The sequence below is a fragment of the Odontesthes bonariensis genome, chromosome 8, assembly GCF_027942865.1.
Source record: "Odontesthes bonariensis isolate fOdoBon6 chromosome 8, fOdoBon6.hap1, whole genome shotgun sequence".
In the NCBI taxonomy this organism is placed as follows: domain Eukaryota; kingdom Metazoa; phylum Chordata; class Actinopteri; order Atheriniformes; family Atherinopsidae; genus Odontesthes; species Odontesthes bonariensis.
In genome coordinates, this window is record NC_134513.1 from 10,116,504 (window position 1) to 10,141,587 (window position 25,084).

At 41.8% G+C, this 25,084-nt stretch overlaps 1 protein-coding gene across 5 annotated transcripts in view; it reads left to right on the forward strand.

Moving 5' to 3' along the window:
• bltp3b (bridge-like lipid transfer protein family member 3B) overlaps positions 1-25,084 on the forward strand; it is a 32,501-nt gene continuing 7,417 nt past the window's right edge. For 2 of the 5 annotated variants that reach the window (XM_075471661.1, XM_075471662.1), the window contains exons 1-19: positions 1-374; positions 11,119-11,281; positions 13,022-13,060; positions 14,577-14,668; positions 15,498-15,687; positions 15,779-15,919; positions 16,463-16,630; positions 17,274-17,454; positions 17,759-17,842; positions 18,148-18,309; positions 18,727-18,845; positions 18,950-19,091; positions 19,571-19,764; positions 19,849-20,601; positions 21,243-21,919; positions 22,824-22,907; positions 23,551-23,699; positions 24,010-24,167; positions 24,732-24,882. In XM_075471661.1, coding sequence (XP_075327776.1) covers positions 331-374; positions 11,119-11,281; positions 13,022-13,060; positions 14,577-14,668; positions 15,498-15,687; positions 15,779-15,919; positions 16,463-16,630; positions 17,274-17,454; positions 17,759-17,842; positions 18,148-18,309; positions 18,727-18,845; positions 18,950-19,091; positions 19,571-19,764; positions 19,849-20,601; positions 21,243-21,919; positions 22,824-22,907; positions 23,551-23,699; positions 24,010-24,167; positions 24,732-24,882 — 3,691 coding nt within the window. In that variant the 5' untranslated portion in view covers positions 1-330. Of the gene's footprint in view, positions 375-11,118; positions 11,282-13,021; positions 13,061-14,576; positions 14,669-15,497; positions 15,688-15,778; positions 15,920-16,462; positions 16,631-17,273; positions 17,455-17,758; positions 17,843-18,147; positions 18,310-18,427; positions 18,563-18,726; positions 18,846-18,949; positions 19,092-19,570; positions 19,765-19,848; positions 20,602-21,242; positions 21,920-22,823; positions 22,908-23,550; positions 23,700-24,009; positions 24,168-24,731; positions 24,883-25,084 lie in introns of all 5 variants that reach the window. The other 3 variants (XM_075471663.1, XM_075471664.1, XM_075471665.1) reach the window with 2 other exon arrangements.

Sequence of the window (25,084 nt, forward strand, 5' to 3'; positions counted from 1 at the left end):
GCCGTGACAACAGACGCTGCCCAGGTGTACGGCGGTGAATGATATTGCGGAGATCTGCATCGTTTTGGAGTCCCATCAGTTCAACTGAGCGATATGGCCTAACGGGGTGTGCTTTGTCTCCGAGCCGGGCTGACACATGGACGTCTGAAATGCCGTTTATCCGCCTCCCTTATGGCCCAGATAATAAAGCGGGAACGCCGCTAAAATGAAGACTTACTCGGGTTTCAGAATTTGAGCTGTTTGTTTGTAGCGCGAGTGGGAAGAGCTAGCGGTTAGGCTAGCCAGACAGCTCACACCCGGCGGCGGCTCGGATATCGGATTAGCTTGACCATGGCTGGGCTCATCAAGAAGCAGATCCTGAAGCATCTCTCCAGGTTAGTGCTGAGCGATGGTTAGCGGGCAGGGTTTGGGGAGGCACAGACTCCGCTGTCAGTGAGACATTTGCCGACTTTTTCCAAATTTTAAATTTCATTTTAGGATCTAAATTAGCTGGACATAACTGGGGAGAGTCGTGGATATACGAGTTAACCCACATACACATGACGTATCTGACTGTCAGGTGCATTTGGAGTTGCTATGACCCTATTTGCTATAACCCTGGTTGCTATAAACCAGCTAACGAGTTAGCATGAGGGTTAGCTGGTGAACGGCTAATCCCTCGACATTTGCTAAGGCAGGTTGAACCAGTCGAGTGCTTGAGTCAGATTGTGTCAAACAACAATCTCAGCTTTCCTCCAGACGGAATGGTAGCTTGTAAACACATAGGCTGCGACACAAAAAGTATCTCTGAGAGACGATTATATCTACAAAGAAGTATAAGATTCTGATGTGAGGTCAGGAGCAGTTTTAGTGCTGGCAAAGCCATGTTTACACGGGTTTATCTGTTCCCTTTCCGTTATCTTGAGGGAAAGATCACTTGATGGGCCAACTGGGAGTCGAGAGGATACAGTTGGCTAAGAAATACATTATAATTATATTTTTGAAAGTGACCTATAAGGAGAGCAAAAGAGAAATGCTGCAAATATAGGGAAGTGAAATAGGAACGAATTACATGCAAATCAAATCACAGAAAGATTTTTAAACAACTCAAATGTTGGACAAATCAACATTTAAGGCTGACACAATGATCACAAAGATGCATTGAATTGTGACAAAGATGTAAAATGATGAGAATGACTTGTAAAATGACCGTGACTTTACACAAAATGACCCCTGAGACACAAACTGGGTGAGCGAAAGATAACACAACCAAAAGGACACGGAAAATGACCCCAAAGAAACATGCAAAATGGGGAAAATGTGGCCAAATGACGCAAAAATAATGTAATAGAAAAGGAGCAGAAACAAGTCAACCAAAACATGTTGTAAAAGAATCAAAGTGGGACAAAAAAAAAGTCTCCATTCTTAGTTCCCAGTACCCAGGCTCCGCCCTCGCAGTGACGCAACACCTTCGGCTCTGCTACACTTACTCAGGCAAACTGCTCATTCAGGTGGATTCGAGTTCCCGAAAAAATGGGAACTCCACCCACTTTGTCGGGAAGCAATCAACTTTGAGGAGCGCCAACGGCCCAGGGTAGAGGCGTGTTCAAGGTAGTGACGTGGTTGAACTGCCGCTCAACCCATGGATTGTACACGGAAGCACTTCATTCAATATCAACATGGAGCAGCGTCAAGCTTTTGACACTGCTGTAGATGCTGTAATGAAAGTGTTCGACGGGAGATTCTCGTTAAAAATCGAGCAAAGAACAGCCCTTGAATCATTTCTTGACAGGAAAGACGTTTTGCCTTGATACTGGCTTTGGTAAGAGTTTAATCTACCAGTTAGCCCCGCTGGTAGCTAAATCATACGTCAGAGGAAAGAGTGGTGTGATTGGCTTAAGCTTAGGCACAGCCTTTTCTGGCCTCAACCAGTAGCAACCCGAGGGAGGCGGGTTGACCAGGCCATTTCGAATCGTATTCGTTATGGTCTTGGTCAGACCAGAATCTCGAAGAGATTTGAAAGTCTATGTTAATCAGGCTAAGTTCCCAGTCCAAATTAACCCTTAATGTCTTCAGCAGACAAGCTAAAGTTGTTTAAAATATAGAGAGTCCAATCATTGTCAATCACCCTATTATGTACCTTGAGATAAATGAACATACTATTGTTTCAGGAGCTGTGTAATGGCACTGCCACTAGGCTTTAGAGGGCTCCGTTTAGTTATTTCTTTTATATCATGCTATTATGGGAAGCATTTATCCCCACGCAGCTTTACATACATTATTTATTCTTTTCCACTGTCCCTCAGGGACTCTTGGTGCTTGTTTGTTTTGTTCCGGGGGAGAGCTTGACTCATACAACAAAGAGAATTTATTACATTTCACATTTACAGCCCGAACAGTCTATTTAAACTGTTGAGTGTAATGACTATAGGAGAAAATGGTGGCAGGTTTGTATGTTTAAATGTGCAGGGAATGACATTTGTCAGAGATGAGTTGGGCTTAAAAAATGTCATCGTGATGCTGCCAGTTTGTGTTCTTGGAAAAGAAAAAATCATAGAGTTCATTGTGCCCAATATCTGACCGTTGGGATGGATTTGTATTTCATATGCTCAAATAATACTGCCGCTGAAACTCACGTTAAGCTTGTGTGTCATGCACAGTGTCTGCTGCGTGTGTTGAGACGGCGCATAAGTGTTTTTTTTTCACATGACTGTGCTCGTCCTCAGCAGCGTTAGCATCACTACTGACAGGAAATGACTAGAGGAGCGGTGGTGTTGTCTGTCTTTTTGGGCTCGTCATCTGATCCATGTGCCAGCCTGATTGGTTTCCCTGGAAGCTGACCTGTCCTCCAGCTGGCCAATCCTGCGCCGTTGTCTGTAATGATGTCACAGTAATAGTGCTGGTGTCAGAATGGCAAAGCAGCATTACCTCATTTACTCCACAGTGTGAATACGGCCTCAGTAGGGTGATTGTTATGTGTGCTCGGATGACTCTGCTCAGTTGCAGCTTTGTGCTGCTTCATCATCAGCATCAACCAGGAATAGCTCGTACTGCTATAGCTTTTGTATACACATTGTGGATGTGTTTACACAACTACAGATTATGTTGTGGGTGTCAACACATCAACCCAGCCTCCATTTTTCACTGTTGCAGAGGACACACGTCTTCCCAATACTGTCTGTGATCAGGGTGAGACTATTGGTGAGGTGGCAGCACATCCTCACACTCCACTGACCTCGAAGTCTGCAATGGCTCTTCCTCCCCGAGCTGAGACAAATGCACCGAGGCGAGCGGGGCACGTTAGAGTAGTTGAGAGGGCCTCTTTGTGCAATGTGAGTTGTTAGAAGAAGTGTGTGTGACTTTGCACCAGTTTCAGAATATTCTGTCATGACATGCGTTTGTTGACCTGATGTGAAAGTGAATCAATAAAGTGTTTCACAGAAGGTCAAATTCAGGTAGCCTCTGGGGGCAAGTTGACACAAAGTGTGTGTTTGTCTGTGTTATAGTCGGACGAGTTTGGGTATCGACAGGACTCTGGCTCAGAGCCAGTCTGTTAGATCCCGTTACACACACACATATATGCAAATATAGATGTATGGTAAGAAAGCTTAACACCGTTAAACATGGCCAGTCACACTCTAAAGGAGAGTGTTCATTTCATCTCATTTGAGAATTATGTGTCTTGAAAATGCACCTTTGCTTTTGCTCAGTGTAAGCTTATTAATGTCACAGGACCACATGATTTACATCCACTGTCACATGGGTATGCAGCAATTTTGAGCCGTTAGCAGCGACATGCAGGATTTTGGTTAAGCAAAGCAGTTGATAGACCATCTCAAACTAAATGGACTGGATAAGAATGCAAAGATTATCACTACCTTCGCAAGGAGACTGTTCGTGACCCAGGAGATTAGGCCTGTGGTCAGGCTGACATGGTAGAATCTATTGATACTGATTACATCTAATGTGGAGTACAGCTTGTGTAAGCAGAGCAAGTCTGCTCTTTATCATTTAGGGCCCCTTGCAGCGTGAAGCGGGGCGTTGCTGCTGTCGTGTTTGTCATGATGAGCCCGTCTCTTTCCGTTCTACAGTATCTTTCTGATGATGCATTGCAGGGATGAACTCCACTACTCCCAGTGTTACCACTCACTGCTGGTGGGAAGCCTATTATTGTATGAGTCATGACTGAGTGCTGTGCTGTGGGTGTCTAATCATTGCGAGGCTGTGAAGCACTTGTATACCGAGCGTGTGTGTGTGTGCGAGAGAGAACGACATTTGGCTTGGGCCCCTCCAGACTTTGGCATCGTCAGTTACTACGTAACCAGGGTCTGGGATTGTTCTCTAACCTTTTCGCGACCTTCACATAGTCATAAATATTCCACGACTCTTGAGTGCCAAAAAAACCCCACTCAACTTTGACATTTTGCCTTTGTGTGGCTGTGTGTGGAGGTGTTTTTACAGGAGTTGAGGTTGTAGGCTAGAAACCTTCTTGATGAGACATTTGTATTACTTTTTATTTGATTAGCTCTAAGGAAATGGAGGGGGAGTGACGTGTGACGGAAGTTGAGTCGTCAGCTGAACTGGGAATTCTGGCTTTATATTATATGTGCCTTAACTATTACAAACAAAGGGTCTGAAAATACAGAAAGAAATTAAATGAATAAACCGATGCATTTGTAGCCAGATGAGAGGGCGAATATTTTGAGAAGAAACTTGAATTAAAGTAAATGGATTTATCCGAAAAGACAAGAGGGTGGGGGGTACTTATAGAAAAACAGTTTGCTTTATGAAAGAACTGATCAACAAATGGATCAAATCAACCTCAAAACTGTTAAGCCTACACTAGATAATCCAATGACATTGGACTTTGTAATTAGATGTAGTAAACAATGAAATAAGTTCACTAAGTTATCATAAAGTCTTTGGACTTTATGATAACTAGAGAGGCTGCCTACTGATTAAGATGAGGTTGTGATTTAGCCTCTCTAACCCGGTGCTGGTAGCATGTGTTTTCCTGACAAAAAACAGTTTCTTTTCATTACATTTTTCCACCTAAGTGTACCACTTCAGCCTGAGTTGTTTTCAGTTTTTTTTTTTTTTTTTTACCCATTTAAGATATTACTTTATAATCTCAGCTAGTTAATCTCACTTAACTAATTGTTTATTCCATGTTGTACTTCAGGTGATGCTTTTTTTTCCAGATAAACTGCCCAAAAGCTCAGGATATTCAATGTACTTTGATAAAGTTTTCAGTATAAAAGAAGAGCTTGGAACCAGATAAATTTAAGGCTTATCAAAGATGATTTATTTTTCTATTATTTATCTACTGGATTCCTTTTCTGCAGTTTATTTTTTTATTTTTTACAGTAGCTTGTCGTGGCTAACAGAATGTTAACAGCTTTCAAGTGTCCGTTATCTTTGGAAGAGGAATTTTATGACCCTTGATCGATTCACTAATATAGCCGCATGAACCATTAAATTATTAAAAGGTCTTCGAATAGTCCATCATGTTTACCATATTTAATCAAGCTTGTGTTGTGAGAGCAGGCTAAAAAGAAGTAGTAAGGTGAGTATTGGGTAAAGATGGTACACAACACCAGCTGGTAATTAGGAAACATGTGAGTTACTACCTGCTATTTTTAGGTGAGGTAGTTTTAGGGCTTACATTGATTTCCCAAGGAACCCACGTTGTAGGCAGGCAGCCTCCAAGCCCTGCAGTACTGCTGCTCTCCAACAACACCACATCTCACTGCTGTAAAACCAGTTTTGATATGTAGGAGGCTTGCTTTATACAGGACACTAGAGCCTTTTTTTAATGAGCTGTCTTAACCGTTAAACATTTTTCAAAGACTTTTTGGTTTGGATCAATACGCTTGTTAAAAGTATTTGTGCTGCAGTCTCAGCACACTCTGTTGATACTAAATGCACAAGTGAAGAATTTGGAGGCACATTTTTAAGTCATGTTGTCCATGTTTTGTCATTTAGCCAATGAGCTTTGGTGGGAAAAGATCCCAGATGCTTTCTTTCTTTCATTTTTTATTTTTTTCTCCTGGAAATCTTTATGTAACACAGGAATGCACCAAGGATGTTTCCTCCTCTTCTTTTTTGTCATCTTTTATTTGTTTCTTTCCCCTGATTTCTTTATGGCGCGTCAGTCTTGGATGCTAAAATAAGCCGGTTGTTTTCTGAGTCACTCTGGCCACAATCTCTGTCTGGCATCCATGTCATCAGGCTGCGCCACAAATGCATCATCAGAGGGCTGTTTCCATCGACCACATCCACAGACATTAGCACACAGCACGGCGGGCCAAAGCCTGCGCTCAGTATGCGGTTAAGGAAAAAGTTGCAAGATCAGCCCCAAGTTGCGGACATCTGCAGGTTCAGTTGAGCAAAATTACACACAAATTGTAAGACAAAGGCCACGTTAACAGCTGGCATCAGCGTGTGCATTTGACGGCTATGGTCACGCATGGCATCAAAACATATGATTGCCATCAAGCCAACTCAGAATGTGGTGTGTTGGATTTCAACTCAAAAAAGAATTCTAAGCAAAAAGTGCTTTTTGAGCAGCAACGAAGTCAAGCGTTCGGCGATGGATCGGCTGTTTTTTTCCATCTTAAAACTTTGAAGATTGAAGAAATAATGTCTGTTGGAAAAGAACCTTGAGCCTGAAACTGGTCAGATAAGCGTCGCATGAGAAACGTACGTCTTTAAAAAGAGGAAAGTTGGCTCGGATTTAGCCCTTTAGTGGTTAAAGTTTTTTATGAGAGGCGGACAGACCCCCACTATGCCCAGTAGTTTTCACTAATCTCTTTATGAACCTGGATTTGGTCTGGTGAGCTTGACCCTGCTGACTGGAATAATGGCTGAACTCTGGTGAGCAGAGAAGAAAGGGAAATATCACATTGTGGGAACTTAATCCCCTTTACTTATTTCGGTGATGACAAAGATCTGCCTGTCTAGTTTGCCTTTTTTTGTGTCTTAAATAGCTAGATATTAACAAAACTGATGACAACAGTTTTTTTTTTTTTAAATTAGAGCATTTATTTAGGATTTGGAAGAAGGACAGAGGAAGCAAAAGGTGACCCATGAGAGGCTGAGAAGCCAGATAAAGAGCAAGAGAGCGAGCCAAAGTAGCTGGCTAGCTGGTTGATACTTGATCAGCAGCCGGGATGAATAATTTCACTGGTCAGAAGACTGAGAAACTCCAGCACCAACATTCTCAGTGCCAAACTAAATGCATTTCTATCTGAGAGCATGTATACCCATGCCAGTGCATGCGCACATCTTCTTCTTCATGTTTTGTCTGTGCGAGCGCGTTTTGTCTTGTTCCGCTGCGTTGAGGCTGCGTCTATGCCTCGGCCGCTGAATAATTTACAGACATGTTGAACTGGAGAAGATCCCAACACTGCCAGGAGAAGGTGTTGAATGGAAAGGAGCAAGAAATTGACAGACTAAATCATTTAAAAAGGGGGCTTGAATCAAAAAGCTCTGCTCTCTGGACAAACGTTTCTTTCAGGCCGCAGGTACTGACTCCGGCACACCTTCTTTGGTCTCCTTTAGAGCCTTCAAGCCCAAAAGAGTCAAAATATAAAGAACAAAAAGCTTTTGTGTCCCTTAACACTATCCAGTTACCGAGTGGTAATTACCGGTTTGCAATAGCTAAAAATGCATGTTGTCTTCTTAATTTCTGCAGAACATTAAGACAAGTAAAGTCAATCTTTGTCATTAAGTCTTGAGTCACGGCCACAAATGTGTTTTGTGAGGTCACAGTATGCTTGACTTGAGTATCTTTTTGTCCAAAACTAATGTGGTGATAATTTTACCGAACTTAGTTTAATTGATGTTTAGCTGCTTGCGATGAGACAACATTGCTGGCCTGTATTTGAAAGATATAGAACCAGGCTAAAATGTGATAACATCCCTTATAACTTACCTGTAAACTACCCCATTCAGCATAGTTTTGAGTCATCACAATTTAAGGAATTCCCACGTACTGAAGTAAGTCTTAAATACTTAGTGCTTGAAGTTTTAACGATGCAGAATCGGTCATTAGCTTGACGTTGCAGCCTCGATAATTACTGACAAGTTGATGTGTGTGTTGGGTGTAAAACTCTGAGCTTTGATCCAGCCCTGTTGTGTTGACAGATACATACTATTTCTGTGTGAGAGATTAGCCAAGTAATACGCTTAAGCCTACTGTACTATTTGTGTGTACAGAGCAAGCGGTTGTCTTTTTTTTTTCTTGACGCAATTTTAGATAAACTTTCAGCTCAGATCTTGTGTTTGAGTAGAACTGAAGTTCAAACGTCATGTCGACGGGTATCGCAAATGAGATTAGTAAAAGAATCCATTAGACTGGTCTGTAGAGATTCATGGGTCAATAAGCCATTTAGTATCTGGCCACTCCTCTTAACTATTAACTATTAGCCCAGCTGGGAATGAGGGCAGAAAACACCGAGGTCATTGGCTTCATGTTTGTGTGTTAAGGCCTCTTTACTTTGGGTGAAAAGCATCTTTACAAATTATTGCAAGACTCTGTGGTTAGAAATATCAATACTGGCTCATACAGAAGAATGAGTTTTGGCACCTTATCCTCTCAAATCTCACACTGCGACTTAAGTACAGGTTATTTGGTCAAAAACAAGCATGTACGGTATCATATGCTGATGACTTACTTTTGTATATTTCTGACCCAGTATCATGTATTCCTAATATTGTCAATATCCTTAATGACTTTGGGCTTTTCTCTGGTTACAAATTAAACTTCTCCAAGAGTGAATGCTTTCCAATTAATAATTTGGCCCTTCAGTTACCAGACAATGTGTTCCCTTTCCATATATCAAAGTCTGGATTTAAATATTTAGGCATACACATCACCCGTGTTTTTTCTGATCTCTATGAAAAGAACTTCAAACCCCTCTTGCTCAAATTGGAAGCTGATTTTAAGAGATGGTCTGGTCTCTATTTATCTCTTCCAGGTAAAGTTAGTTGTATAAAAATGAATGTCTTACCCCGTTTTTTGTATCTGTTTCAATGTCTCCCAATATTTTTGTCTAATTCTTTTTTCCAATCTTTAAATAAATTGATCTCCTCTTTTCTTTGGGCAAATAAAAATGCTAGAATCCGCAGAGAGTTTTTAGAAATGCCCAGGGATAAGGGTGGCCTGGCACTACCTAATATGAGAAATTACTACTGGGCATCTAATATTCAAAAAGTTATATATTGGTACCAGAGTCCACAGCTGGATTGGTGTAAGATTGAGGCAAACTCCTGCACCTCTACTTCACTTCCTGCTTTGGTCAATGCCGGATTACCACTTTCGCCTTCTAAATTCACTTCTAGCCCTGTGGTATCTTCTACTCTTAGGATATGGACACAATTCAGACAACATTTCAAACTAAAAGATTTTTCTGTATACAGCCCTATTTGTAATAATCACCTTTTTCCTGCTGCCAGAATAGACCACACCTTTACCCTATGGAGGAGGAAAGGTTTGGATACATGCGACCGTTTCTATTTAGATGGTATTTTCGCCAATTTCACTGACCTCTCTGCCAAATTCCACTTACAAAAATCTGACCAATTTAGATATTTTCAGGTCCGTCATTTTATTCAAAGCCATAGTACAACGTTTCCTGCTTTTCCAGCAGACTCAGGACTTGAGAAGATTTTGCGTAACCCTATGCATTTGATGAGGCATATCACAAACATCTCAAATATAATTATCTCTCTTCAGGAAACGTCATTAGATGGGCTTAGAACGGCATGGTCTGAAGAACTTTGCTCTGAAATTCCTGGATACTTCTGGGAACGTGCTCAGGAAAGAATTAACGGAACATCATCCTGTGCCCGGCTTAGCCTGATACAGTTCAAAGTCTTTCATAGAATTTACTATACTAAATCTAAACTCTCAAGAATTTACGATGACATTGATGACAGGTGTGAGCGTTGCAATTCTGCTCCAGCAAATATGACCCATATGTTTTGGAATTGTCCTAAGTTAACTGAATTTTGGCCAGCTATCTGTAAAATATTAAATGTTGCATTTAACACCAAAGTCAAACCGTCAGCAGATATGGCCATCTTTGGAGTGTCGGTTGATGAGCACATGCTACCCATTGATAAGATGAACGCGTTTGCCTTTGCTTCTTTGACAGCCCGTAGAAATTTAGTTTTACATTGGAAATCCCCTGAACCACCCAAAGTGTCTGTCTGGCTCACTGAATTAATGTTTTTTTTTTTTTAAATTAGAGAAAATTAAATACTTTTCTAAAGGCTCAACAAAACAATTTTACAAAATGTGGGAACCTCTAATTGAATACTTTAAAAATCTTAAGGCCCTTCCATAAGCCTATGTAGCCCTGAGATAGATATACATTTGACCTTGCCTAATCATTGACATGTACATGGATATATAATGCCCCCATTGTCTGTCATTATTTTTTATCTTCATTATTATTAGTGTTTGTTTATTTATTTTCTTCTTAATTTTGTCATTACATTATGGACACTTTTATTCTTACTAGCATAACTACTATCATTATTAATGTTTTTTTCTTTTATCTATTTATTTATTTAATTTATGGCAATGTTCATTTATTTAACTTTGCTATTTATGCTTATGAATTTTATTTATTTATTTTTTTTCCTTTACAGCAGTATATGGTTGTTGTGGGTGGGTGGGTTCTGTTTAGTTAAAAAGAAAAGAAAACAATTCAAGATATTGTATTTAAAGTATCTTACTTTGTGCTTTCTTGATTAAAAAAACAAAACAAAAAAAAAAAAGCATTTATCCAGGAATCTTAAATTGGCTACTAAAATTATTCTAGTTTTAGTTTTATGAAGCGTTCATTTCATTTTTTTGTTGCCAGTTAATCGTCTCCAAGATTGAATTGAAGAGTAACTAAATTGTGACCTGTGTATTCTGCTGTATCTTGATCAAAATGTTGCTATAAGGACACATAGTGCGTTTTATGGTTTCATTAATGTGTTTGTGTGTGTCTTGCTATCAGCTTCCCATACACCTAAAGCATAGCAACTGGAGTTTGTTTGCTTGGATTGTTGGTTTGCCAACAGTCCAGTTTCAATACATGTTTTCAGCCTTGAAGTTTCACTCTGCTCCTCGTTGCTTCGTAGGTTTGCTAAGAACCTGTCGCCGGACAAGATCAACCTGAGCACGCTGAAGGGTGAGGGCCAGCTCACCAACCTGGAGCTGGACGAAGAGGTTCTTCAGAGCTTGCTGGACCTGCCCACCTGGCTGGCCATCAACCGCGTGTTCTGCAACAAGGCTGCCATCAGGGTGAGCGTGCCCATGGTGCCCATCGCTGGATTTGAAACTTTGATACACTCACGTGATTTAAAAAAAAAAAAAAAAAGTGCACCCTCATTTATTTCTTAGGTTTTAGGATTCAGGACATGAAATGTAGAATCAGCAAAAACTAAGTTCACCCCTTGATTCAACTGCTTCAGTTCATGGTGGACACAAAGGCCACAAGGTGCCCAGGTGAATCCTCATAAGACATCATTTGATGCACTGCACACACAAATGGCAAGGAAATCTTAAATAGTTCTTAAATTTTAATAAATAAGAATAATTTATGCTTTTACCATATCTTTGGAAGTCGGCAGAAACGAGCCCTAGAATAATCCGCCTCTGTTTTTGGCTTAATAAGCATTCCTTTCTGCTGATATCTCTCACTGAAGATGTTTCTCACTGAAAGTGAAAGGCAAATGCCGTTTATGCATGGATTTTTAAATTTTTTTTAAGCTTTACCTCCATGTACACCGAGTTTCCAGGCGGACCTGTGGCCTGTGTTTACTCTTTGCTGCGCACATACTCTCAGCTGGCACTGTCTAATTCCCCTGTGGTCATCAGCCAAGTGCCATTTCTTGGAGCACACTCTGACACACCCTGGAAACAGTGAATGGAGCTTTATAATTTTCTTCATGACTGCACTTTCATTCAGAGCAAGGTCCATTTTTCCACCTCTTCTTGTCCCTCTCCACCCCACCGCTTGCTGTTTAGGCTCCTAACTGCATTTCTCAACATTCTTGTTGTTTGTATGTGTTAATGTTTCACTTCTATTTTAGTGGTCATTTAGTTAATGAATAACACAACAAACTGTACTTTGTGTGTTCTTGATTGCTGACTTGGTCCTAATTATTCTGCAGGCTTGAACAAAGCGGCCTCTTGTGTTTGCTGTGCCACTGACACTGTGTGTAATGCAGCTGTAATAGTCGCATCATTTACAGTAAGGCTTTGTGGCGCATTGGATTTCTCAGTGAAGAGAGCAGTTGGTGTACTGAAACTTTTTGAACTGCCTGGATACAGCCCACAGTGTTTTTCGGTTTTCACATCATAACGGATAACAAACAAAATGAGAACACAGATGTTTATCTCACTTCCTCACTTCTTTGGTATGTTCCTGTTACAGAGGAGCTAAACCCAACGCCGTCACCTTTTCAGTTCAAAATACTCTTATTATTCATATTTTTGTTATTTATTGATCGGCCTGGTTTGATAAAGCTCACAGAATAAAAATGGGCCTACATCCATTTATAGCTGTCAGTGTTATGCTATGATCTGTCAAAGTGTAAGACGTGAGTTGGCACCCCTTCTGGTTCCTATCAGCATTTTAATGACAGAGGCAAGGCAAATGAAATGTATCTAATTCAATTAAAGCTGCAAATCCTGAGCGTTTACTGATTTATAACATCTCAAAGTACACGCCACTCTCTGGGGTGAAAAAAAAAAAGCAGTTTAACACAAGCATTTAATGCCTTTTACTGTATAATTTGACACAGACATGAATCAAGGCGATTAATTGAGCTAAATGAAAGGACTGCCTGTCAGTCTACACCCCTTTTTTGTTAATCATGCCTAGTTCTGTGTGGTTTGATTACATTTAACTTGAATTGCCCATTGCACTTTGACAACTATCAGTTTTTGAGACTCAAAAGTTGAAAAAGGTTTCCTTTGAAGACAGAAAGAATACTTTGAGACTGAAACGCTGTGTCACTGTTCTGTTTTCACCGACAGATACCATGGACAAAACTGAAGACTCACCCAATCACTTTGGTAAGTTAACACAGATAACTTCGTAAACTTTTGTGATCATTTAGTCTCCTTTTTACAAGCAGAAACTGTTGATTTAAAAAAGAAATTAAATTGTTGTTGTAAATTATGTAGTTTTAAAAGTTCACCTCTCAGATTACGGCATTGAAGACTCAAGGGCAGGACTGTAGACGCCTATAAGCTGCTGGAGAATGTTGGAGGGGATTTTATGATATTTCTTCTTCAAGTGGCAGTTATGGCAACCTTTTATGCACTTGTAGTTTTGATGTGTATGAGTGTGTTCAATTGCGCATCCATAGCCTGGTTTATCTCCTCAGCCAAGCCGTCACAAAGCTGCCATTTTCTTTGTCATGTCTCTGACATTTCTGCTTAATTGTACTTTGCACCTACGCCATGGCTGCCAGGTTCTCCCTAATGGCTGCCACCTCAGTAAGCAGGGAGCAGGTGTCGGGTTAACAGACTGCTGGCGACGCTGGTCCCAGTCCCCAGGTGGCTGGGATTCCTTGCAACAACACAAAGCTGCTGGAAACCAGCATTCTGCTCGATCTCTAACATAATTACACAAAACCTGAATGTTGTGTGTTGTTCTTTGTCCTCATATACACTTTCAGAGGCTTATTGTCTTGAGTGATATGTTGTGCAAGTTGTTATAGCAACACACGAGTGGACCAGAAAACTATCCCAGCAGTATGTGTTAAAAGGCCCTACTCTGAGAATTCACCCTATAAGTGCTTTGTGTAAGATGGTACAGTGACAGCGCTTTGTTACATGGACCATTAGTCACTATACTTTAGAACAGCGAGTCATAATACCAACAATAGCACAACTATAAACTATTATGCAACATTATGATAATAATCAAGAGATCTTATTCTTTAGGAAAAGCTGCTGTCTGAAGATGGCGTGTACAACATTGAAAATTTTTGTTTGTGATTTATTTCTTGTTGCAGTGTACTGCTTTTTTTTGATGGAAAGCTAAAGCAAAGCTGGGTAAATTGAATAGAAATAACCTCTTGCTTTAATTGCTGTCCTGACAGTGAAACGTGAGGTAGACAGTCTTCCACCATGGCTGAGTGAAAACAGCCAGTTTACATAGCCATAGCCCCCAGAGCAACTTAACCTGTGTGTACGTGACAGCCTCCTTTACAGGGAAGAGTGTTGGGAGGCAGAGCTGAAGCACAGCAGAGAGGACAGACCTGCAAGTTGTATTTGTTCAAAATTTCAAGCAAAGTTTGCCCTTTTCTCAAGGTTACCAAGTTCTCTTCTAACACCATGGAGGCAGCCTCAGGTCTTCATCCATCCACCTTATCAAGAGTAGAGACAAATAGTTATTTCTACATTTATTTTAATCAAGCTATTACAGTCTGACATTGCAGTTTGCTGAATAACTCTTGCAGGTAGAGCATCGCCAGATTAAAGTGTGAAATAGAAAAAAAAAAATCTGTCTTCTACAGATGGATAATTTGATTATGGCAATGGTTTTTTTTGTTGGTAAGGTATGACTCGCCTGCTCTTTCAGACTCTGGATAAAGTGGTGATGGAAATGAGTACCTGCGATGAGCCCCGTCCACCCAATGGCCCGTCTCCCATAGCAACGGCATCAGGACAAAGGTAGGCTCAAGTTTTCTTTTTTTACTTATTGACCTTTAACAGTGCACACAGGTAACCAACTTTCTCCTTTGTTTAGCCCATACAAACACTCCTGACTCATTTATTCCTGGAGTGTTCCATGTTTCTAGTATTGATACTTAAAGGGGAAGTTCGCTATTTTGCAGATTAAGCCCTGTTTTTAGGTAGTCTGGGGTGAATTATAGATGTTCTGATCACAATTTGGACATTTGGTGCTGAACGGAGCATTTAGGTATCCACTGCTGCAGCCCACCCACCTTTGCATTGAGTCAATGACCACTCAAGCAAACAATCATAAAACGGCATTAAACTTTCGTTTGCAGAGACATGAAACTCACCGTGTGGTCTGTGGTGGACAGCGATACGTTGGCTCGAAAATCACCGCGAAATACGCTTCCAGAGAAGTTATATTACCATTATTGTCCGTCTTCATTGATTTGTATTGTACACAAACAACGCACTATCGCCACCTAGTGGCTGGATGTCTTGCTGCTGCTATTCAACGGTGTCTGGAAAAATAGGTCCACCAAATACTAAAACAACTGTTAGAAGGCACATTTCGCTGCGATTTTCGGGTCAATTTCGATTTATTTTCTAGATGGTTTGACGAGAATGATTTAGTTTTCCTTTCAAAGAGAGCGATAATAGAGAAGTCATTGATTTGAACTATTTGTGGGATAGTATTTAATTGAGTAGCAAGATATTAAACACGTTATTCTTCAAAAAGACAATATTTTTCTTATTGCAGTCTGAGCTCACAACACGAGTTAGTGATGTTTTCCCTTCCTATGTTGTTTGTCCTCCTATACAGTGAATATGGCTTTGCTGAGAAGGTTGTAGAGGGGATATCTCTATCCATCAACTCCATTGTCATCAGGATCAGTGCCAAGGCCTTTAATGCGTCCTTTGAGCTCTCCCAGCTGCAGGTCTACAGCGTTAACACCAGCTGGAGTATCGGTGACCTGCGATTCACTCGCATCCAGGATCCTCAGAGGGGAGAGGTCAGTGTTGCTTGTTTTCATTTTAAGTCAGGTTTACATTGACTGCCTTTCACACAACTCTCAAATGACTTTCCCTTACTGTTTGATCCAGATTCTGACATTTAAAGAGATCAGCTGGCAGATGATCCGCATCGAGGCTGACGCTATCCAGAGCGCCGAGCACGAGATGTTGAGCGCCCCCATCCGTCTCATCACCAACCAGTCTAAGATCCGAGTCACTCTTAAGAGACGGGTCAGCACCACACATCCTTTTTAACAGAATCAGACACTGACTGTAAAATTTGATGGACCAGGCTTAAAACCAAAGTGCTCTGAGCAACATCTTCTTGATAACCGTTAACAGTGATCCTGGTGTGTGGCTTCACTTCATGCAGGGCCAGTGGCACTGTGTCATTAGGCAGCTGTTTTTTCAACCAAAAATTAAAAGTGCTGTGTTCTAGATTTGATATAAAGCTGTATCAACGGCACTGTAGGCTATTGAAGGCTATTGAGTTGGCTGTGGTAGAGTGACTAGCTCATTTTACTCATTAAAACATCTATTATTGGATGAGAACATACTGCTTAAGTTTGTAAAAAAAAAAGAAAAAATGTGTTCTGCATGATTGAAAAAGATTTACTGAGTTCTACCAGCTTTGTATTCTAACTGTAAACCTGTGAAGGAAGTTAGTCTGCCCCAAACGGTTAAAAACAAAGTGCTCAAACAATTAGGAAGAAAACTGTGGCTGCTGTCCACCTGCATGTTGTACATTTTTAGCTGCTTCTCTCCCTGATGCAGATAAAGGACTGTAACGTGGTGGCCTCCAAGCTGATTCTCATCCTGGACGACCTGCTGTGGGTTCTGACTGACTCCCAGCTGAAAGCTATGGTGCAGTATGCAAAATCTCTCAGCGAGGCTATGGAGAAGTCTGCACAGCAGAGGAAGAGCATGGCCACAGAGGATCAGGTACAAATTTACTGTGAAAATACAGCGCTTTCACCCACAGATGGATGACCAATAACAGCATTTTCCTGCTCTAGTTAGATGCTCCTTTCTTTTCCTCTTTGTATCTCCCCTCCCTTTTCCCCATTTTTAACTTTTCCCCCTCCCTCTCCCAGTTCATGCACTAATTACGCTGTGTGTTGAGGAGCCACGGTCTGATAATTTGTCCTTGTGTTCCTCTAAGTTATGTCTGTCCCCCTTTGTATAACTGCCCTGACACCATATGGTGTCTCTCTGGTGACATCATCTCTGTCTCACTGTTACTTTCACAGTCTCTTAACTTGTTTCCTATTTTTTTAAATTTTTTTGCTATTCAAATACAAAATGTACAGACTATCGCCCCCTCAAATTCACACCTATCCTCATCCCACCAGACTTTCTGTTCAGTTGTCACTATATATTCTGTGATTTGGTCCGACATGCCATCTGGTGGAAACATTAGGCACTGCATCACTGCTGTTTTATCATCCAGACAGCCTTTCTGAGTGCAGAGGAGAATACAAAACAAAAACCTCATCAGCGACAGCATTATCTGTCACCAGTGCCCAATTGCCACCATCCACAATGTCTAAACATTAGCATTAAACACTTTATCTGTGTTCACCAGGAGTCGTCACCACCGCCTTCAACCCAGCATGTGCGCACTCAGCAGGCGTCCGCTGCTGCTGACCAGAGTGCAACCATGGCCAAGCTGTTCAGTGCCTATGATGTGTGCGAGACCTCTCACCACCTGCAGATCACGCACCTGGACCTGCACATCTGTGACGACATCCATGCTTCGGACAAAGGTGTTATATCACGCAGACTTAAAAGTTGATTAAGGCGGGGTGAAGCAATTTAAGCTGTTTAAGACCCCCAATAAGTTTTTGTGTTTGTGCCAGCAGTTGTATTTTGTACTTGTTTTTGTTTATTTAGATAGAAAAGAAGAAATAAACAAGCCTCAGCTAATACCTTTTAAATATATTGCCACACGCACAAATATCTTGTTTTTACATCCTTTTTTCCCTGTTTTTTTATTCATGAATAAGTTTCTTTTGAGTAATTATGCTAAAAAATGTTGACTGGAACTTTTTCTTATTTCCTGTTGTGCAGTTAACAATAAGAGAATAATTGGTGGAGCAATGCAACTCTCCTTCAGCTCCATCACTCTGGACTACTACCCTTCCCACAGAGCAGGTATAAAACTGTCCAATTGTTGTTGTATTCCACCTCTCTGTCCTCTGTGCACTTGGTGTGTCTTCATCTTCAGCGCTGTTTAGATGTGCCTATTTTCATTCTTATTAATTTTTCCCATTTTTTTCATTTGGAACACAGCACCATTGACACTTTAGTTGTTGAATTAAGACTCAAAAGCAGACATTACAGATTTCTAAATGCATCAAAGATTTGAACTCGAAAGTATTCGAAGTCTTTGTAATGTAAAATTGATTGTGTTATGACATACAACTACCTGCACTGCTAAGATTCTTCTCTTACTTCAGGTGACACATGTGTCCACTGGATGCACTACAGCGAAGCCACTAAAGCCAGAGAGGGCTGGGCAAGGAGCCTGCTGGATGAGTTCAAGTCCAACGTGGAGATGTTAAAGAGTGCAGTGCGGGATCAACAAGCCCCGGCTGCTGTACACAGTTCTCCACAGCATGGTAAACACACACATATACTACAGCTGATTAGATGGAGCTCAGCTTGTTCTGGGTGTGCGTTATTCAGTGCCTCTTGGCACCCACAGCACGTCATCCCTGTGGGTTTTCTGTCCTCCAGTGTCCCTTAGGGACGATGTGTCTGGGCCACTAGGAAGTCAGGAGAGAGCAGGGCTTAGGGAGGCAGATGGAGGCCTCCCAGAGTGGAGCCCACGCACACAGCCTCCAGCCCAGTGCTGCTGGTGTCTGGAGCCAGGTACCGCGGTGTGTGTGCGCACAGCTGGGTGCGGTGATGCACACCTTTTGCTCGGCACATAGGTTTCTCATTGGAGAGCCAAGTGGTTTTATTGTTTGTCTCTGTCTTTGTTGTTTTGTTTTCATTTGTTCTCTACCCTTACATGTCCCCTCCTTTCTCCCCAGGTAAGATAAACACTTCCTCTTCCAGCGCTTCCTTCAGTCCTCCTCCCCCTCAAACTCAGAAGACCCAGCTCATGTCCAGCTCATTTGTTCTCAGGATGGCGGACTTCAGTATTTACCAGGTCACTTCAACAAACCTTCACTGATTGAGGAACTGGAATTAATTAAATCACTGATTACATATTTTCTTGACTAGCTTTGACTTTCCTGCCTTTTTTGTTTTTAGGTGTCAACGGCAGACCAGCGTCGCTCCAGCCCCAAGACCATGATCTCCTGTAATAAGAAGTCCCTGTACCTTCCCTCAGAGATGCCTGCCATACATGTTGAGTTTACAGAATACTACTTTCCAGATGGAAAAGACTACCCCAGTAAGGCTGTTTTAACACTTAAATGGCATTTTCTGTTTTGCATCTCGTTTTAGAACTACAATCATTTTAGCAAGTCATCAGCTTGTTCAAAAACAGGCCTACTCTGGTGGGGATTGTGTCTGTCACTCCCATTTGGATCTATTCAGCTCATTTATTTTGTTGCTGGGAAGTCATCGAGTTTTGTTTGGCTTAGAGAGCATTGATTTTCTGAATAATGCCCAGTGCTCCAAATGAGGGATTACCCAATTAAGTCATTTATTGATTTCTCACACATTCACTCTGTTTGGAATATTACAAAATGATGGGTTATTTCTTGTCTGAGTGACACAGGTGCAACCAAGACCTATTTTTTTTTTTTAAATTAAAAACTGTAAAAGAGTGCCAGTTGTTGTAATTTTGTCTGATGTTTCATTATCCCTTCTATGCGTCTACTCCACGATATTAACTCCTTCTTCACCCCCTTCCTCCGGCTCCACCAGTCCCGTGTCCCAACCTGTACGCCCAGCTCAACGCTCTGCAGCTGGTTCTGGATCCTCGCAGCCTGGTGTGGCTCAACCTCTTTGCCCTCGACCTTAGGCAAAGTCTGGAGCAGTTCATGGAGATCTACAAGCTCAACGACTCACAGAAACCCGATGACCATATCGACATCAAGGTTGACGGCCTCATGTTGAAGGTAAGGAACACTGCAGAAATATTTTGAGTATGGAATGTATTTTCTGGTGTCTGTGCTTATTTGTTGGTTTCTGCTCTCCCTTAGCTGGTGGTTCCCACTGATCCGGATGCCTCCTGCCCTGCTGACCTGCCACGCTCCATCTCAATACAGACTTCAGAAATGGTGGCCACTAACACCCGGCACTCAGCGAACTGCACCCGCTCCAGCCTTGAGGCTCTGATGCAGGCTTTTGAAGAGGAGCCCTTCTTCTCTTCATCTTTCTCCTCTTTTCCCCGTTCCTCCGCCTCCCTTCCAATCCTTCATGCTATCTTCCAGCGGCACGCTCACGAACAAGACACCAAGCTGCACGACATCTACCGGGGCCTAGAGGTGCCGACAATGGGCACAGACGCCCTCAAGATGCCCGCTGCCGCAGACTTTTGGGCGCTGCACTTTGCCCAGTTTTGGGTGGACTACGAAGGCACCCGTGGAGGGAAAGGGCGGCCGCAGCCCTTTGTAGACTCCTTTCCTCTCACAGTGTGGGCGTGTCAGCCAGCAAAGCTTTTGCAGCATCAGGAGAAACTGAGAGGTGCTGCCGGATCTGGACTGTCCAAAAGCACATCGGAAGAGGCTGTTGCACGTTTGCAGAGAAAACGAATGTTAAAGGAGTATTACAGCACTGATGGTACACCATCATCATCATCCCAAAGCAATGATGCAACACTGCCACCCGATAATGGGCTCGATAAACTCATTTCACTGGACAGTCTGCCCTCATCATCCTCTTCTTTGTCCTCATCAACTAAAGATGCAGATGTGCATGTTTTGGTGCATGTGCAGAAGCACTTAAGTGCACAGGTATGTTTGTGTTTCTAATTTTAAGATTTGATGGTGATGACTAAAAACCTTTTATGGTCATTCCATGTGGGCCCACTTTAAAATTATTGATACGGCTTTCCTGATTTAAAAGAAATCAACATGATGGAAAAACCCAAATTATCGGACCTTTGGAGAATTATTTGTTACTTTTCTCCTTTTATGGTGTTTATCAAATTTACAGTTGTTGCCTCAGATAATATAAAAAATTTAGTGGTTCCAAAAGACTAACTAAAAATGATTTTGATAAATCATAAAAATATTGTTAATAAGGACAGATTGTTGCTTAGTTTAAAAGGCTCCTGACAGTTTAGCATATTTTTTTGTTTTACCATATATAGACACTTAGATTGATCAAAACACATTTAGATGATTTATAATTTAACATTTTTCTTACCCTGTTTTCTAACTTAACTACAGACTTTAACTTTAAAACAGAATAAGACATGGCAGGTAAAAACTAATTACCGGTACAACACCAGTAACACTAATATTAAAAAAAATGTTTTAGTATAACAGCCCTATTTAGACTTGCAGCTAATCAAATATTAAAGATCTCTCATTTTAAGTAACGTATTCATTCCTTTATGCTATGATAATGACTTGGGTGTGTGTGTTTCCAGGTGAGCCATCGGCAGTATGTGTTTCTGATGCATCTTCAGCGCAGCCTCAAAGCCCTGCAGCAGACATTACAGCAGGACCTGGAGGAGATCCAGAGGGACCGCAAGGACACTTCCCACCGTCCTGCGGATCACCAGCCCTTCACAGTGTGCTTGGGCCTGCTACTCAAGAGTGCAGAAGTGTCCCTCCTCCTGAAGCCCATTCCCCAGCCTGAAAGTTCAGCATCTCCTGTGGGATCAGAGCTCTCCCCCTCCGAGAGCCGAGGAACACTGGAGCCTTCGAGTGATGCCGGGGAAGGGGCCGAGGGCAATGATGGGTCCAGCTCAGAAGGAGGAGCTGCCAAGCGACCTTGCTCTTTAGACCAGCTGTTATGTGGTGAAGGTACGGAGGGTGGAGCTGCACAGGGTCTTGCTCCTCTCCTCCCCATATCCACTTCCTCTTCACATCCTGAATCAAACCACAAAGCCTCAGCGGAGGAGAGGCCTCCGGCTAAGAATACAGGGAGAGGGAGTTCAGATGAAGGGGGAGAGGGTGTGATGGATGGGTTGTCTCAAGGTGATTTAATGGGATTAGACTCCAAAATCCATGTGAGTGACCCTCCCTCTGACCCACTCAGCAGCAAAGAGTTCAGCGACAAAGACAAGACTGCAACCGCAAAGATGCCTCAGTCAATATCCAGGTATTTTTCTGCCATTAGTTTCTATCACCCAGGCAAAACATTTCACTTTAAAAACTACAATACTTGGTTTCTTGAATTGATATAGTTTCAAACAATATATTCAGAATCCCATAGGCATCCATGTGTTTATCAAAAATAGATAAGAGTGAGGGAGTGTCTTTTTCCAAGCTTTCTTTCAGGAGGAACGTCTCAAACTTTGAAAACCCCTGTCCAATGGTCCTTGTATCCAGTCACTTCTAAAAACCAAATAATAAAAGAATTGATCTCCTAATCTTTGTCCCTGGAAGTTAGTTTTTATTGTAACTGATCAGTCAAGTCATTTTTAAAGTTATTTATCAATGACAAAGGCCAGGTTTTCCTCCCTTTCATTTTACAGCATTGTAAATTTGAACTAATCATTGGATTATTGTCCATTAATGGTCCTTACAGTGAAGTGCAACCTGTAAAGGATTGTGTGATACTGTAGGTAGTCAATGAACTAAAGACAATTGTTCAGAATTCTTGATTGAGAAAAAAAAAATGCAAGGGATTGTTAGTTCCAGTCATGTAAACAATTTTTGGATCATTTTAGTGGACATTGTTTTTCAGAACTGCCACTATCCTTAACCTTAATCTGTCTTCCTCTCACCGATTCAGTCTGTCTGTTCCTGAACACAAGAGCTGTGTGTTGAATTCCCACATGAGCGTTTGTCGATATGAATGTTTAGTCTTCTGACTTTACATGCGTTCTAATTCCTGGCTAACCTCTGGCTGCCTCGTCATTTTACATGTGCTTTGTCATCCACGATCTATCTTCACTAATTGTCTGTGTCATTTCTGAACTCATTCCCTCCTTTCTCTGCCTCTTGACTTTTGCTTTGACCCATGCAAGGTGTGTGTATGTGTGTGCTTTCTCTTTACCAAGGAAAGGAAGTTTGTCTGTGGTTTCTGATCTGCTCAGCTCCTCAAACTCCAGCAGATCCACCTCCCTTTATTCCATGTCCAACATGTAAGGAACTGGATCTGTGACTAGCTGTACTAATGAGTGTGTATGTAGACATGCGCTGTGCGTGAATGTGTCCTTGGTCTTATAATCCATGGATGAATACAAACCAGTGCAATGTGTGGATGTGACTCCCACAGTGGGCATGCATTTGCATGTGTGCATGACACCTGGTATATGTCTGTATGTGTTAAAATCCCTTTTTCCTCGTGTTTGATGTTTACCTGTTGACCTGGATGAACCATGAAGCTTCTTATGTGTAATGGTTCTTTAGTCCAGCCATGTGTTCCTTTGTGTGCCTTTGATTTAGCGATCTATTTGTTTATTCCTTGAGACTGTTTGCAGCAGTTGGGAGGATAGCGCGCTCAGTTCCTACGTGACCTTAAACAAAACCACAAAAAGGAATGAAGACATATTTAATTCATGACTTGTCGAGTGAGCTCCGGCGGCTCTGTGAGAGCGCAGTAGTCTTGGCTCAGTGTCGGCGTAATAGAATTAATATCACATGTGATGAAATGGCAACGCTGGACTTCTTTTCTTTCTTTTAAACCAATAATTCTGTTGTCAGTTAGACAGAGGTTGTGTATGGTCAATGTCGCCACATCACGCCCCTTCTTCACATGACCCTGTGCTTGTGTTTGCGTTGTAGTGGTCGTTTGATGCGTGACCGCTCCCAGTCCAGTTTTTCTGTGTCCTATAAAAACATGAAGAAGAGCCCGTCCCTGCAGTCTCTGGACAACATCTCCATTGACAGCTATCTGATGGAGGATGGAGACACCTACAGCCTGCTGGAGAGAGGTAAACACACCCACATACTGTCACAAGCAATGTATTTACATTGGCAATGCTATTCATGTATTTACACAGATTTTACAAACTCTTTGTATCTCATATTGAACTTTTACATCTTAGTTAAAGTAAAATAAAATAAATATCCTACAGGGATGAGATGTAACGCTTACTATAAATATACTTGTAAGTAGCTGTTCAGAGCAGAAGGTGGCAGCATTGTGCTGATTTATTTTTTTTGTAATCAAAAACAAGATTTATATGCAGAAGGGGAAAGTTATATCATTGTCACATTTTTCCATCTTAATACACTTTACAGACGACGTGTCCATCTCCGGCTTCAAGGATGCCATCAGCGAACAGAGCGCCACAGAGAGTGCAACTGAGCCGGTGACTGGTCAGGAGCAGGAGGGAGGCGCGTCCCCCGACAGTGTCAGCGCAGCTTCTCAGAGCATTGACGAATCCACCAAAGATACTGTGAGACACTCAAACAGTTGACTAGAAAAGTCCCATTTCAGGACTTGTAAGCATATCACAGGGCGGTGCATAATGGCATGGTACCAACATATTGTGTGACCACGCACCAAAACAAAACTTTGTTCTCTACGCACTGCTCACATGATCTAACAATGTTAGTAATCAATCTGGAATTTAAAGATGCAAACGGCATACCTCCGCCAACAGTTGATAAAAATCTTTTGGATGTAACACAGTTCCAGTCGAAATAAAGAATAAATAACTTTTCACTTGGGCCAAGTCCCATCTCGTAAAATGGTCATTCATAACCATGCACAGCTCCACATTGTAGCGCCTCACGAGCCACTGACTGTGGTGAACTGAGTTGTGATGTCATTTTTGCCACGATTTATACTGTTATCACAGGAAAACGGAAACACTTTTTAAACCAACTTAAGATACAAGTGTAAGTTAGAAATAAGCGGGTCTTGTTGATGTGTTTCAAAATGAGGAAAGATGACGAGAGTGCACAAATTTGGTCCGCCCTGAGTTGATGATGCTCATGGAAACTGTCCTCGCCTCCAGGTGTCTGTGCTGGTGCTGAAGGTGCGGTCGGTGTGTGTGGGCATGGAGGCGGTGGGTGAGAGCACGGCTGTGGCTCTGGAGGTGGGCCAGGTCTCACCCAGCCAACTGGGCAACGTCAGCCTCCGACAGTATCTCAGCAACCGCAGCCTTGGTAAGAAATGTCCACATGCATGTTTCATTTTTCTTTGAGTGAGCATGAAATATGTAGCTTTTTAAAGAAGCTCTTACATGATGTATTACAATTTAATTGTTTTTTTATTTTTTTGCATGATTTGTACTTTGCATCACATTTCAAATTCTAATATGATTACATATTATATGTGTGGTGATTAACATGGTCTGATATTCCTCCT